At 39.4% G+C, this 15,898-nt stretch overlaps 1 protein-coding gene across 2 annotated transcripts in view; it reads right to left on the bottom strand.

Moving 5' to 3' along the window:
• Window positions 1-13,668, bottom strand: part of VILL (villin like) — a 43,989-nt gene extending 30,321 nt beyond the window's left edge. For both annotated transcript variants that reach the window (XM_072153838.1, XM_072153839.1), the window contains exons 1-2: window positions 13,532-13,668; window positions 706-781 (exon numbers count right to left, since the gene is read on the bottom strand). In XM_072153838.1, the coding sequence (XP_072009939.1) occupies window positions 706-768 (63 nt within the window). In that variant the 5' untranslated portion in view covers window positions 769-781; window positions 13,532-13,668. The remainder of the gene's footprint in view (window positions 1-705; window positions 782-13,531) is intronic.
• Between the last annotated feature and the right edge of the window lie 2,230 nt (window positions 13,669-15,898).

The raw sequence follows: 15,898 nt of genomic DNA, 5'->3' as shown, positions 1-15,898 counted from the left end.
CAGCAGGACTGTGAAAATGCATTTATATCCCAGGATTGTAGCTGGACTTGGCGCACTGGCGCAACTTTGTGAGAGCTATCTTCACCGAACACAAGTCTCTGGTTAATGTTGGGCTGTGAAGTAGTTTAATCTTTTGTGGATCTGTAGGTTGTGGAGCAGGGATCTAAGTATAAAGCAGTGTACAAGTCCTGCTACAATTCTGGAATATAATTACATTTTATAGTCCTCCTGCTAGTACACAGACAAACAAAGGCATGGTTACAAAGATTCAATAACAATGCAGCTTTGTCTGGTCGTCTGATAAAATAAATATAGGTGATTCTTCCACTCACCTCTATATGAGGTCCTATGGTGGCTTAATAGTCCAAGTATTGGTACAAATAAAATGGAGATGTCAATGGCTATTCAACAGACACAGGATTTTTTATACAGGAGTTTTTAGGATCTCTGCATTTGGGGTCCACTTATTTTTTTTGACTATTAAAGAGAACCAACCAGATATGTGAATCAGGGAGGGATATTACCTCTGCAGGACACTTTAGCAGTTCATGGATGTACCACTGTGAATATGAAATGTTTGGTTTCCAAAAAGTTGCTGAACAAATTTGACTTAGAGAATGGATCCCACAGTGGATCATTTGGTGGGCCGTCTGTCACTTAAATTGTCTCAATAATTAGAACATGAAAAGTAAGAAAGATCCTTACCTCGATGGACCATATTTGTAAGCCGGGCTTCCTACTGATGTTTGCTAGCGGCTGTGTGCTCATTGTGACAGATAATCTAGAAGACAAAAATTTAGAAATGTTACAATGATATACATTAATAGTAATATTATCAGTAATAAGTTATATCTTGTCTAGAAGACAAGAATTTAGAAATGTTACAATGCCCACTACACCGCTGGGTATGCCCACTCCACTGCCGGGGATGCCCACTACACCGCCGGGTATGCCCACTCCACTGTCGGGGATGCTCACTCCACTGCCGGGGATGCCCACTACACCGCTGGGGATGCCCACTCCACCGCCGGTTATGCCCACTACACCACCAGGGATACCCACTACACCGCCGGGGATGCCCACTCCACCGCTAGGTAAGCCTCCTCCATACCTGATTTGTGTGAATGAGGCATAAAGGCGGAAATAATCATAATTCCTGGTGGATTGCACGGAATTGTTATTATTTCAGGGCTTGTACACCAAAACATTGGCATAGCAGTCCTACAAACTCAAACTCATGGAGAATTTCACCATAAAAATAGATGGATGACTTGGGAAATGTCTTGCGTTATGTGTGTCTATCCAAGGCTGTGTATTATAGGTATGCAAGGATGAGCAAGCGTCTGCAAGCCAGCTGTTGTGGAACTACTCGTTGGATTGCTGAGAATTTGAGACAATGGAAAGTGCAAGAAAAGGGATACTCTTCCTGGGAACTATATGATAATTTTTTTCATTAAAGGAAATCAACCATTAGAAAACACTAAAAAAGTACTAGAAATACTCACCTCTGCTCCATGACGTCACCTCCCTCCAGCATGGGAGAAGGAGGTGCGGGGGCATGCATAATTAGCAGCCCGGAGCGCCGGACATCTTATCCCCGCACTCCATGCTGCTAATTATAGGTTTCTTTTCTAGGTGATCCTGAGGACAGCGCCGGGATCAAAATCAAGAGGAGCGGAGGTGAGTTTATTTTTTTTCTAATGATTGATTTCCTTTAATGTCTTGCTGTTTCACCGCCCCTGCAGGCTATGTTTGTGATTTTCACTACTCTTTGTGCTGGTTGGTGGAGACCTAGCTGCAGTTACTGAAGGTGGTATTATTCCATCAATCATCCAATATAACCAACCCCCACATATTCCCTCATGATATTCCTGATTTTACTTGTTTTTCCTTTTAAATAATAACTAGATGCTGGACCTGAACTAAAATTTTGTGATATGTATATTTAGTATTATTGTAGTATTCTTGTAAATAAGCTGTAATTGTATATTTGCCATTTAATGATTTTTTGAAGCACTAGATGCACACGTGGGCAAAGGGCAAACTAAAGCAAAACCATAAGTTTACATATCTATTAGAATTTCCATATTTCCATTTTGTTATAGGAACAGAAAAAGGGAAGATGTCTGTCATATGATGAACACAAAAAAAATCCAAATGGACCCTTTGACTACTATAGTATTGGAAGGGGTTTCCATTATATCAAGGAAGAGCATCTTATTGCATCTGTGATTTTTGAAGGCCTCTGCCCTGGAGTCTCCTAACAGAACCCCTGACGCAGGTCAGAACATTGTCTTGGTGGCAATTCAAAGTAAAGGCCAGAAAATATCTACTATTAACAGTCTCGGCCTGGTGAACTGGAAAGTCTAGTTTGCCCTGATTTACTAATGGGACAGGTTAAGCCCTGTTTACATAACTGGGATCCAAGATAATTTGCTAAATATCCTTTAAAGATCATACTTTAGTGATTGCAACTATTAATAAAACATGATGTGAAGGAAAATATTTCCACCTACATATATGTTCTTCCTTAATATTTTGTAGATCTCTGCCTGCTGTCATTGTATGGAAATATTCAGTATTAAAGTAATTTACCATTAAAATCTACCATGATAAACCAGGGGCACTTATAGATCCATACACACTGTGACTGTGGTAATCTTATTATATATGCTATCCATGGCCTCCTTCCTTCTAAAATCAACTTTTAAAATTATGCTAATGAGCCAGAAAGGCTACTGTTCTGCAGATTCACAGGCCATTACATAGTGCAAGGAGCATTTCCCCCTCCCACCTGTGTGCTAAAATTTCCTGTGCTGCAGTGAAATTACATTCTGGAGAGAGAGGGGGAAGTGCTTAGCAGGAGCAGTGGGGGTGGTCTTACAGCCAGGTGCTCCAGGTTTCAGTAGGCCTCAGTGGGCGCCTTTGCTGTGAACTCACGTGGCGGCAATAATAATTCAGAAACTAAAACAGTCTCCTGTTCCCTAAAATATTTCCTAGTTAATTATCCCAAACAGTCTCCTCATGGTTATTTTGTATATAGACTAATAGATGTTTTATATAAAGCCCCCCTCACCTCCTATGGATTCCTTATGTACAGCCTTATGTGCCCCGCCTCCCCCAACAGCAGTGGGCCCCGGCACTTGCCCAGGCATGCTGGCACCGGCCCTGCTTATAGCCTTTGAATCTGCTGCAGGCAGGTCTTTCAGGTTCATTAGCATAATTATAAAACTTGATTTTATAAGGAAGGAGGCCATGGATAACAAACATAAAAAGATTACCACAGTCACGGTGCCTGGATCTATGAGTAAGTGTCCCTGGTTTATCATGCTGGATTTTGATGGTAGGAATTGTACATTGTAGAGTTCTAAGAAATAATGTATAATTGCTGTTTTATGAGAAATAAAAGTTTTTGTCATGTCAGGAACTTCCAATTTTCCATTACAGCAACATATGACCTGTTCATTTAAAAGGCAATTAACCTGCACACATGATAACCTTAACAGATAGGATTCTTTACAAGTTACACCTGTGGTCTGCCTGAGAACCTGATATCCTTCTATGTCTTAGTTTATTCTCTAATTGACCTATTAATGGGGAGTAAAAGGTTAATACTTTAAAATCTCATCTCATTGCTGGATACATTGGCAGGAAGTCAACATTGTACGTGGCTGTATATATTGCAGTGTTTGCCGGCTGGCAGGTGGCCTGTTTTGTCTCACAAAGCCTGGATTCACCATTATTTCAGGTGCTGCGGACGGATACATTAAAGCGAGAGCTGTTTATAGTCTTTCACAATCCAATAATGCTCAATACAAACAGAACCATTCTAGTAAAGAGCAACTGTGTTCACATCAGTCATGGTTAGAGCTCTGCAAATGACTGCAATAAATTACACACTGTCATCCCTTCCATCTGACGTCGCCTGGTATAAACAAATACTACAACATGGAAAAGCTCATGGGATTGAGATTGGATCTTGGGCCACTTACCTATCCTTATTTTATTGTCAGGTACTAGTTAAATATTTCAGATCTTGCTTATTCCGGCGTCCCGAAAAAGTCTGTTCTTCCAAAATCTATAAAAATCATTATCCCCTCCAGTTAATATTGTAATAGAAAAAAATCCAAAAAGCCACTGTAATATCTGTGCAGATAAAAACTGTCCTTACTAGTGTGAACACTGCTCTATTTTTTCCTACCAGTTTTGATTAATTATGCACCACTTCTTTCTGGTTCACAAATAGTTAACCTGTTGTGATGAACTTATCATGTCGGTGTTTAAACCAGGATTCTGACGAAACATAAAAGGTCCTGGGAATCAATCTTGAGTGCTTGTTATAGTTCACATGTGACCAAGCTTGCATATATTCTGTCTGCTTATATCTGGTATCTTTTCACCCCTTGTCTTTAAGGTATTCCCTATTGTCTATTGATTTGGTACTTTGCTGTTGTCTAGGTTTCGGACTCGGCAATGTGCTCTGGCACTTGGATTTACATTGTCTTCTGGAACGCAATACAACAGCTGTGGAGAGGAGATTTGCCTAATTACACTGCGTTATCATTTGCATGTAAAAAACGCTATGTTAAAACAATATTAACACAATGCATTAACATCATGTTGGCATTCAAAAATGCAATACTATACACAATGTTAATGGATTGGGTTTCGTAAATTGCAAACATTAACGTTATTGTAATTTGAGGTAAATCTCCTCCCCACGGATGTGAGTAAATGCACCATGTGAAAGCAGCCTCAGAGTTAAGCAGGGATTGTTGCCCAGTTACAGGCCACCACCTAGGGTGGTTTCGAGTAAGTAGGTAGGGACACACAGTCTGTATCCGTCTCTCTGTTCCCAGTCTGCCCCATTATAGCCCAATGAAATAAGACGCAAAATTGATCATACAGTTATACGGTTCCAAAAAAATGAAAATGTCAGCTCCTACTTCCATACATCAAAGTTTAAACAAGTTACAGTCAGAAAAATTTGGATACAAAATTTTAAGTTGTTAAAGAGGACCTGTCACTCCATTTATCGGCACTAGGAGCTGCTTACTAAAGTAAGCAGCTCCTAGTGCTTGAACAAACGCCGCAGTGTTAAAGTGATAGCGTTACCGGAAACCTCCGCTAACGCTATCTAACACCGCGGCAGGGTATAGTGTAATTGTCGGACAGCTCGTAAAGCTGTCCGCCGTATTCATGAGGGGGCGGGGTTGGGGCGTGACTCGGGGCGGTGACTGCCGCCTAGCGCACTGCAGTCACTGCCGGCCTATGGAGCTAGCGGGGCGGTCTGGGGTAGTGGCAGCGCCTTGGACCGCCCCTTCATGAATACATCGGACAGCTATGCAAGCTGTCCGATGATTACACTGTACCCCGCCGCAGTGTTAGATCAAGCACTCTAACACTGCAGCGTTTGATCAAGCACTAGGAGCTGCTTACTTTAGTAAGCAGCTCCTAGTGCCGATAAGTGGGGTGACAGGTCCTCTTTAAGATATAAGACGGGTATATAAATTCGGTATCTTCATAATTATGTGACTGTAAGAATAACGGGGATGTTTTATTTGTTCCAAACAGAAGAGGCCAAAACAACAAATCGAAACACTTAATAAGTAGAAACTCAACAGGATTTTTTTGGCTTTTAAAAAGTTAAAAGATCCTTACTGTTTTATTTATTTTAATTAATAAATTTTATTTATTTTTAGTCCTTATTTTATTACTAACATCTACTATCTATTATCCTCAAGCTTTATCCTATAATTTGGAACTTGCTCTTACCTGTCCTATGCTTTTTCCCTTCACTAAAACTTCTTTTTTTTGACAACCAATAAAGATTTACATACATTTACATACATATGTTTTTGAGGAAAAGATTCCAAAATATATGACCACCACATTGCTTGTGTCATTCCCCCCTTTTCCTTGTGTTATTTTACTGGTATTTGTGTTTGTATCATATGATGTACAATGCTGAGTGATAGGTCAGCCTATTGATTGATGTATTTGGGCTTTTGTATGTCTTTTTCCAAGATCTTTTCATCTAATACAATTTTTCATATCATATTTTCTCCCTTCTACATCGTCCTGGATAAGGCTTAAATACTATGGTTACACGCCAACCTCCAGTGACGACATCTAAGCCTTTGTAGTCATATGACTGTTTAATGAAATGTGTATAAGATTTACTGCAAAAGAAAACTTGTGTCTACACTCCCTCCCTTCCTCCCCTACAAGATGGAAGAGTTTTGCAGGAGTGCGTGTCAAAGCATTTAAACCTGAATGTGAAAATCCTTTGAATTTGTTTTGCAAAGTTGCATTTTTCATGCCTTCACAGCCGAGTTGACGGCTTAATATGATTTTCGATCTAGAACATCACTGAGTACTTAGAATTCTCTTGTGTTGTTGCACAATTAAAAAAAACCTTTAATTTAAAAGATGCAAAAATTAATAAAAATGGATTCAAAATAAAGTTGCAGATGGTTTTTACTTGGAATGAAGAAACTTCTTGATAATATTCATATTGATGTGGCTTGTTTTGCATTTTATGGAAAACCTATTTTACATTCCATGTGTCCTTACACTGCCCTATTGTCACAAGAACTAGAATATTGTAGGCCTCTCCTTCTACAGATAAGAGATACAGGGGCACACGTATCTTTGTTTTGGCTTTGTGCTCCTGCCTTTTCTTGTTCTGCTTTTCTGCTAGTCAGATGTGTCTTCTGAGTTTTGCCTTTTAAATATATCTCAGTTAAGGTTTTTAGCGAATTTTGCAACTTTTTGACCCAGAGTCACACAAAAGGCCCAAAAAGTTAGACACTGCTTTCCAAAGCCTGATAAGACAGGATTGGATTTGCCACTTTTTTTGAGCCTTTTTGCAAAAGTCTCAATGTTAACATCTGGCTTGAGGTGATAATTCAGAGAACATTGCAGAGAACTAGAAAATGCCAAGTTTTAAAGGGAGGTTATGCACCATAAAAAGGAGTAAAAAAAATTGTCAAAAGTCAAGCCAAAACAAGGGTATATGTGGCCCATATATTTCTAGAAAAACATTAAATTATCTAAGTCGTTTTTAGGAATTGAAAAAAAGCAGTGTTTCACCACTTCAATTTCCCCTTCGGACCATGGGACAGCACTTGTGATGTGAGAGGAAGTCCCTTCTGTGGTCTGAGAAGACCACTCATTGGCCTCAGCGGGTCCTGTAAACACCATCACTTCCACCCAGGTGGATATGCCTAAAACTGGAAATACCAGAGCGATGCAGGGGATGGGAGCCGGATTAGGTTAAGAAGACTTCTTTTGGTTCTCAGCTTCAGATGCGCATTGCATTTTGTCTCCTTGCATTATGACCCATAGACTTCTACTGCCTTCCTTGATCCGCATCAGTGAAAAAAATAGGACACGTTTCAACGGATCAGTGAAAATACAAGCCAATGTGAAAACACCCATAGAAATCAATGGTTTTGTGAATCATCCATGGAAATCACTGAACCACAGTGGTGAAAAGCAACGCCAATGTGAAAGAGCCCTAAATTATACTGGCTTATCATTTGAAGATCACCTGACCTGAAGAAGACATCATTATGATGATGTACATCACCAATCTGCCGAGACATAAAATCGTTGAACCTAACTGGGGAATATGGAAGATTTCTGCAGCAATCAGCACATTCATGAACATCTACTGAAGTTCATTTTTTATTTTGGCCCAATAAAAAGGGTGGTAATGGCACCTGCTGTGCTGCATGAGTCATGTTGATCAGGCCCCCTGGTGATCTGACATTTTTTGGTCTGACAATGGGAAACTGTCAGAAGACTATTCACCACTTAACTACCAATGTCCTCTAGTAGTGTATGATATGTCCTATTTAGCTTTTCATTTTATGTAACCATTAAAAGTGATGGTGTATCTCTGGAACATCCAGAAATACCAATGGGCCGTACTATTCTCCAGTTCTGTTTTGCAGCCATTGGATCTCTTTTCCTCCATTTGCTGGAGTTCCAGAAGTTGGACCCCACTGTACTGGGATATATACCCAATCACTATACAGTATTTTTGGTGATGGTAAGACACTATAAAACCCACATACTTACAGTTGAAATGACTTTGATCTGCAGCATAAATCTGTTTTAGCAATGAATTAGGATACACTACATGTTAACTCACTTTATAGTCTCATTTTTGCAACTGTATCCAAAGAAATGTTGGCAAATATTTGATGTTCAGGTGTGTGATATAATCTTAGTTTCACTCTAGAGTCACCCTTTCCCCTGGCAGAGCGTGGGAATGAGTACAATAAAGTGTTTGGCATGGCAGACCAGGTTGTGATTTCTTTAGCTATTCCATCATGTGTGTATTCCCACCATTGTGTGTGTGGTTGGAGTTAAGGAAACCTATCAGATGAAAAAAGAGGACTAAATGAACAGACTAATGCAAAATTCTTCCCTTTTCTAATGAAATGACTTTCAAACCCTAGCTTTAGTGTAATATAACTAAGTGCTGTGCCACACAGTATCCTTAGCGGTTTGATCAACTAAACTGTCTCCCCTGTGGTCTAGGATATACATGAGGGGCTTGTCCAGTCACTCCCCTCCCTTCTAATTGCTCCTCTGCATTGACACTTCCAATGTCATCAATTCTCAATGCCGACACTAACAAAACCCAGTGCGCAATCACAGCTTTCTGTAGGGAGTGGTGTAGTGCCCGGTAGCCTTCCTGCGCATTCATGTTGCCTTGTAATGCTACTCAACATACTGTTCAGCACGCGTGTGACCAAACACTATGCGACCACCGCCTACAGAAAGCTGCGCATGCGCACTAGGTACGGCCACGCCAGAATCAAGAATTGATGACAGTGGTGAGTGGTGGTGCGGCAGAAGAGAGGGAAGTGCCTGGACACCCCCCTCATGAATACCCTGGTCCGCAGGGAAAACAGTTCTGTCGTTTGGACCCCTTAGGATACTGTGTGGCACGGCATTTAGTTATGTTACACTACAGCTAGAGTTTTAGAAGTTATATCATTAGAAAAGGGCTGGGAAGAGTTTTTCATTAGTCTGTTCATTTAATCCTCTTTTTTACAGGTTTCCTTTAAAATAAAAGACCTGCACATATTGGTCTTCTCTTAAAGGCGCAAATATCATAGTCATGAAAATGAATCCTCTTTCTAAATAAAAATAAAGGGACAGATTTATCAAGCTGTCTGAAAGTCAGAATATTTCTAGTTGCCCATGGCAACCAATCATAACTTCCCCTTAAAATATTCATGAGCACTGGTAAAATAAAAGCTGAGCTGTGATTGGTTACCATGGGCAACTAGAAATATTCTGACTTTCAGACAGCTTGATTAATCTGCCCCAATATGTGTGTGGATTTTTTTTATGCATTCACCTTCACCTAAGCAGTGGTGGATTATAATATGGGCATTTTGCACAACAGCTTAGAGCCCTAGACTTATAACAACACCATGGACACCCTCAGCACCCTCAAAGCTTTCTATTGCTGTATACAGATAAGGAGAGGGTCCTCCAGCCCTTAAATACTTACACAAATGTATATAAAAGCCTTTCCACGACCTTTGACTGAAGGTCCTGAAAAGGTCCGTAAACTGAAGAATTGAAAGCCGGCAGGAGGAGAAGAAACTTAATCTGGTACCCTATATAAGCCAATATATAAATGTCACACCAAAAATTACTTGTGGTGGACCCAAAATTTTCATAGAACCAAAAGGCCCATGGCATTCCTAATCCCACCCCTCTGTCAAAGATTCATCCCTCAATTGTTGCTATTCACGGTCAACCAACTGCAGGGAACCCCTTCCTGGTTCAGCTAAAAGGCCCTTAAGGCAATTAAGATTCTCTGCACATCAAAGCTAATTTTGTGGCTTGCCATTTTAAAACTGAGTGTCCTGGCACATTACTAAATGCTATAAGCATAGAAAAATAGTCGGTGACCTATTAGTGTCATGTAATTGTAGATGGGATTAGTAGCTTGTCCTATATACAATCCCAGGCAGCTCACTGCAAAGTTATCAAATGCTATTCTGAACAACCCAGTTCTCAAAGGTTTCTGACTGCTTTGCAGGATTACAGGACATCAGCTGGTATTAAAGCTCAGGGGAAAACTGCTTTGCATCCCTTCTTTGCTGAATCTTACCAACCCACATCTATAAAAATCCAAAGTAAAATATGTTAACAGCCACATCCTGTGTTAATGCTCAGATACTGCATTTACTAAACCATGGATTTCTTCATCATAGAAATTTTCCAATGTAGATCAGATTCAGACTGTATTGGTTAGAAAAATATTTAAATTGCATTGGAAATTCACTTTAAGGGGTTGACAACAATGTTTCAAAACACTTGACCTAATTGCATTGGGTTTACATTGTATTTACTTAATGTAAACATTATGTTCAAATTGTGTTCAAATATAATTTGTGTGACCATGTAATGCTAATGCAATGCAATCAGTCGTAGCTTCTCCCCAAAGCTTTTGAATTGTGTTTCAAAATGCTATTTAAACGCAACATGTAAATATGGCTTCAAGGATTCCCTGTCACTCCAACTCTGGCCAACTTCCTGTTGCTCTACACTTTTCGATCCAAATGCCATTGCCGGATCGGGAAATGTAATGACAAATGAATGTGTCACTTCTGGAAGTGTAGTGAGAAAGGAAATGTCTCTTCTGCTGCTGATCACTGACTGTAATGTGATTGGTGTCCCTTGATCATTTGCCCAATAAGTACAGAATGGCGAGGAATATAATAAAGTTGGAGACAGAGTGGCAGAGGATCGGTGACGTTTATTCTATTTGTGTTTTTTTGTTTTTATTTAGATTGCTGAGCCGCACTGAATACAATTTATTTAGCTGAAAACCCCCTTTAAATCAATTCCCTAATTTCAACTATGACCTGGATAAACTGAATCTCTTGGAATAGTGATTATAAGATTAACTTTACAAAACAAATTCATTAAAGTGGATTAAAAACAGGAAAGCTAATATTGATTAAGTGACAAACACAGTTCAGGAGAGACAGGGAAAATTTCTTCTGCATAATTCTTGCTCCACCCATCATACTTTGCCTGGTAATAATGACATTTTTAGTTACATTCATTGCCTAGTCACAAGTCTGCTTAAGAAGCAGGGGTACAGGGTTTATAAGCAAACCTGAAAATCCTGTCCCCTATTACTATTGTGAAAGGGGAGATCCTCAAGCATTGTTAGAAAACTAAAATATGTCCTACTGTACCTGAATTGTACTTCTAAACAGTGAACTAACCTTACCTAATGTTGTCATACATTGCTTACTTTATGGTGCCGAAATATTTGTGGAGTCCTCAAAAAGTATCACCATATTGTGTATAAACATACCGGTACCCATATAGTTGAGAATTTGTCCATGATCAATGTAGTCGATAAACCCAATCAAATGGATATTCCAAAACCTTTTATTGATCCACTATCCTTATCCTTACACAGCAGAATGGAGATGTATACGGTGCAAAATCCTTCCAGCAATGGTTGAATAAGCAATTTTTCATGTTAATCAAGCTAGCAAGGCGATTGTGGGGAATGTGGGGAACATATGGTTAATGTGTAACAGCTGGAAGCCTTGTTCAGAATAACCAGATTTACTATTTGGTATTTGGAAGGATAACTTATTAATTATATTAAGTCTCTTTAGGTAAATATCAAGAGAAGTTCTTCATATTGAAGCACAGTGACAGCTGTCGAATTCCGGAAGAACAATAGTCCCTCGTTACATCAAGGCAGGAGGTGGAGGAAAATATTTGTTTAGAAATATTTTCAGCTTTGACTTTGCCAAACACCGTTGGGTGTGTACATGGCCGACATGTTCTCGAAAGTCTGATTGTATCAGGACACGTTTTCTGGTTTTGTTAGCAGCAGTAAAACACATTGTATTATATTACACATTACTATGAGATGTGTGGTTATGGTAAAACTCTGACCTTTGAGATGAATTTAATGTATATATTGTATAACTGCACGAACTGCAAGTCCTTAATATAATGTTATTATTAACAAAAACATTGGAAGATTCTGTGCAGTTACTGGAGAGTTAAAAAAACTTCTGCTCTATATGTCCAGGGTAATGTTTAGGCACATGAAGGAAAATCTACATGTACCCTTTTAGGAGTAGAGAGGTCAACAGTTTATTCCCTTTTGCCAAAGCCCAGTACATACTTAAAGGAAACCTATTATGATGAATCTACCATCAGAAGTAGATCTAATGGTAGATTCCTCCTGCCTCCCTTTGCCCTAATCTGTAATTTAATAATCCTGGAACATAACCTAACTTGTTAAAAATGTTGCTTTAATAATATGTTAATTAACTGCAGAGGCTACTGGGGCGTGTACTAGCCTTAGCTGTCAGTGCCTGGCCAGGCTAGTACATGCCCCCGTAGCCTCTGCAGTTAATTTACATATTACTAAAATAAAGTTTTTAACAAGTTAGGTTATGTTCCAGGATTAATAAATTACAGATTAGGGCGAAGGCAGGCAGGAGGAATCTACCATTAGATCTACTTCTGATAGTAGATTCCTCATGGTTGATTTCCTTTAACATAGTATGTATTGAAGAGTGACTTATTGGTGCCTCCCTTGGCATTCAGCTAACAAAAACATGTCCTGCCAGCACATTCCTAGTTACACCCCTGTAGTACATATTACTAGAATGCAGAATATTTGGGGCAAACATAAGGAATTGTGTACACATATTAAGAGTCACGAGAATGTAGATAAATCATATACACAGATGATAGATAATCATATGCAAGGAATATATAAAATATCTATAATTCCATTACTATGGATAATACCACCTCTTCTACATTCAAAACATGTGTGGGATAAGCTAAATAGCTTAAACTTACTAAATTTGTGGTACAGATGTAGTATAGGAAGCCTTGTATATGTTACAGGTAACACCTACATGTTAGTATCTTGTAAGAGATCTGCCTGTAGGATATACATCTCCTAGGGCAATAGGGTGGTGGTTCCTCTACATGCTTCAGTAACGAGTCACACAAGGAAACACCCTTCATATCTATCTTTCAGTGAAAATGTTAATTGGCCAAATAAGCAGCTAAATTTGTCATGGACGGATTAATTTCCATGGTAATCCGATGTCTTTTTATCCAGCATTCCCATGACAGAATAATTCTTAATCTTATCAAAAGGTCAACTGTACTTCTTACCTATAGAAGATCGATGATAGATAGATAGATAGACAGATAGATAGATAGATAGATAGATAGATAGATAGATAGATAGATAGATACAGTAGATAGATAGTCACAATTACCAAAGTCAAACACAAATCACATTGCAATCAAGAATCACAAAACAGAAAAATTACAACTAAAAATTTAGCAAAACCCCCTATGGAAAGGTTGTCTTTACAGGTAAGGGACAAGTGAAGGAGAAGTCCCGACAAGTTGATGTTTCTTCATATCTACTATTCATAGACATAGAGAAGACTACAGACAACATAAAGAGCAGAGGCAGAGTTCTTACCTTAGTTATATATATAAAATCTTCCCTACAGGTTCTCTCTGTCTCAATATTGTCGCCTCTACCTGTCACAGGAGCACAGCTTCCCAAACCTGTAACCTGAGCTCAGACTCACCTGCAGTGATCCTCCTACACGCCGGGCCGGCCCACCCAGAATTCTCCTGCCCAGCACCCTGCCCACAGTACAGGGGGAGGGAGGCAGGGAAGTGAGTCAATCAGTAATTTGGATTCTTTTAGTTAGAATGTGAGATTCCTTGTACGTAGGTTGCCCTTTTAAAATGCATATGTGTAATAACTGTGATAATAAATGATATTCAAAGAGTTGGGTAAATAAAAGGTTGCAATTAATAGAAAAGAAATAGATTTACTTAACCTGGGTAGTTTTTTTGGAACTATAAAATAGCTGTGGAGGCACTTGTAGACCCGAATTCATGATAGTTGGCATTGGGGTTGGTCCTCAAGCATTCAGTCACTTATGCCGTCTTCTATGGATAGTTTATAGCACCAATAAATTCCGTAGTGCTGTACAGAGATTGTCTTACTTTTTATCACTATTTGTCTCTCCAAAGCGGCTAACAAACGTGAGCTGTCTGTGGAAACACACCTTTATGTTGGTCCAATCCCATGGACTGTACACCTTGCATCGGACAGGGGTCCTTGCATTATACACGAATATGATGCAAGGATCCCCTGTCTGCCGACCGAACTGTAACAGCATCAGCACTGCAGTTTGGCCAGCAGACAAGAGGTCCTTGTATCATATTTAGGTATGATGCAAAGACTGTGCTTGTGCAATGTATGCAGTTCGTGGAATTGGACCAACTACAGGTTCATTTTTATAGACTGCGTATGTTCATCTAAGATCAAATTCAATGAAAACTTTACCATAAAACAGTTGAAATTTTTAAGGATTATAAAATGTTGGAAGTAATTTATTTAAAGTAATTTAAGGTAGATCCTATTATGGGTTTGATAAATGTGAACAATATTATACATTGGGCATTATTGTGCTGTAAGTGGTCATGTGAGTAGACTAGGGTGGTCATGTGAGTAGACTAGGGTGGTCATGTGAGTAGACTAGGGTGGTCATGTGAGTAGACTAGGGTGGTCATGTGAGTAGACTAGGGTGGTCATGTGAGCAGACTAGACCTACGAAACAAAAACCATTATGGAAGGGACAGAGCAGCAAAAGGATTAGGAAGCATTGTTTTAATGTTATTGCCATTTGGTTGATACATTAATTCATATGAATATTAATAACATTTATCACCCACAATAAAGTGCAGCAGACACATCTCAGTGTGTGGCCTGTAATCTAATGGAGGTCCTACTGCTGAAATGATTAATGCTAAAAAAGTCCTTTCACCACCTCACACACGTGCAGATTATCATACTATTCTGTAGCGGCTTCTAAACAGATTCAAACACACTTTGAATTTTCTTTCTTGCCCCCACAGTTGCTGAGATATCAGTCCCGGTATTTGACGATTCTAATCCTCTCCACTGTCAGAGAGGAGGTGCTGGAGCAGAGTAGGGGGTGTGTGTTATGATAATCTTCTCAATGTCTCAGTGTCAGAGATTATCATTAAAGCTACCCCCTGCTACAACTAGATTACAAACATTCCTTATATACCATTTTAGCTTTGATTTGTTCACACCCTACCCTTCCACCATCCTTCCTCCTCACAAGTGTCTCCAGCCAAGTGGTCAGTTCTATTTTCCCTTTACCCCTTGATATAGTCAATTGCACCTCTTCAAGCTTCCTGCTACTCAGAAATTGGTAGCCACTTGGCCCATCGCATGGCTCCTCTCCTGCCCACTCATCCCATTTGATAGCCATAGAGGATTGGATGAAATCAAAGGCAATTTTAACCGGTTCTGTATGGCTGGAGACAAATTCTAATATATTGTGAAAAAAATACAATTGGAAAATAATCAAATTAATGACATGACAATAAAGTGGATAAATATAAATAATGGTCTGTGTGAGGTCACCAATGTACTGTATACCATATTGTTTTCTATATCCTGATGGTGAAACACATGTAAAGCAGAAATAAGCAGCTTAGCAATAATGTCATAGACAAAAATAACCCAATGTATTAGTGATGGCGCACCCCCTTTAACATTGCACCTGTCTCTCCAGCTGCGGCGAGGGAGACATCACATTTACTTATAGAGGATAAATAAGTAAAGAACTAGGTGTAGCCACATATTATGTATGACACATAAGCTGGGATGGAGAGTGAAGCACATAATCTGGCCTCGGGCAATAAGAAAGTGCAGTCACAGGAAAACATTTTACCTAATAGCACTTGTCCGTATGTATTATCATGGCTGCCATCCCCTATATGTATACATGCAGTTGTA

Source organism: Engystomops pustulosus, chromosome 5 (assembly GCF_040894005.1).
Source record: "Engystomops pustulosus chromosome 5, aEngPut4.maternal, whole genome shotgun sequence".
Classification (NCBI taxonomy): Eukaryota; Metazoa; Chordata; class Amphibia; order Anura; family Leptodactylidae; genus Engystomops; species Engystomops pustulosus.
This window is presented reverse-complemented; position numbering and strand designations above follow the sequence as displayed.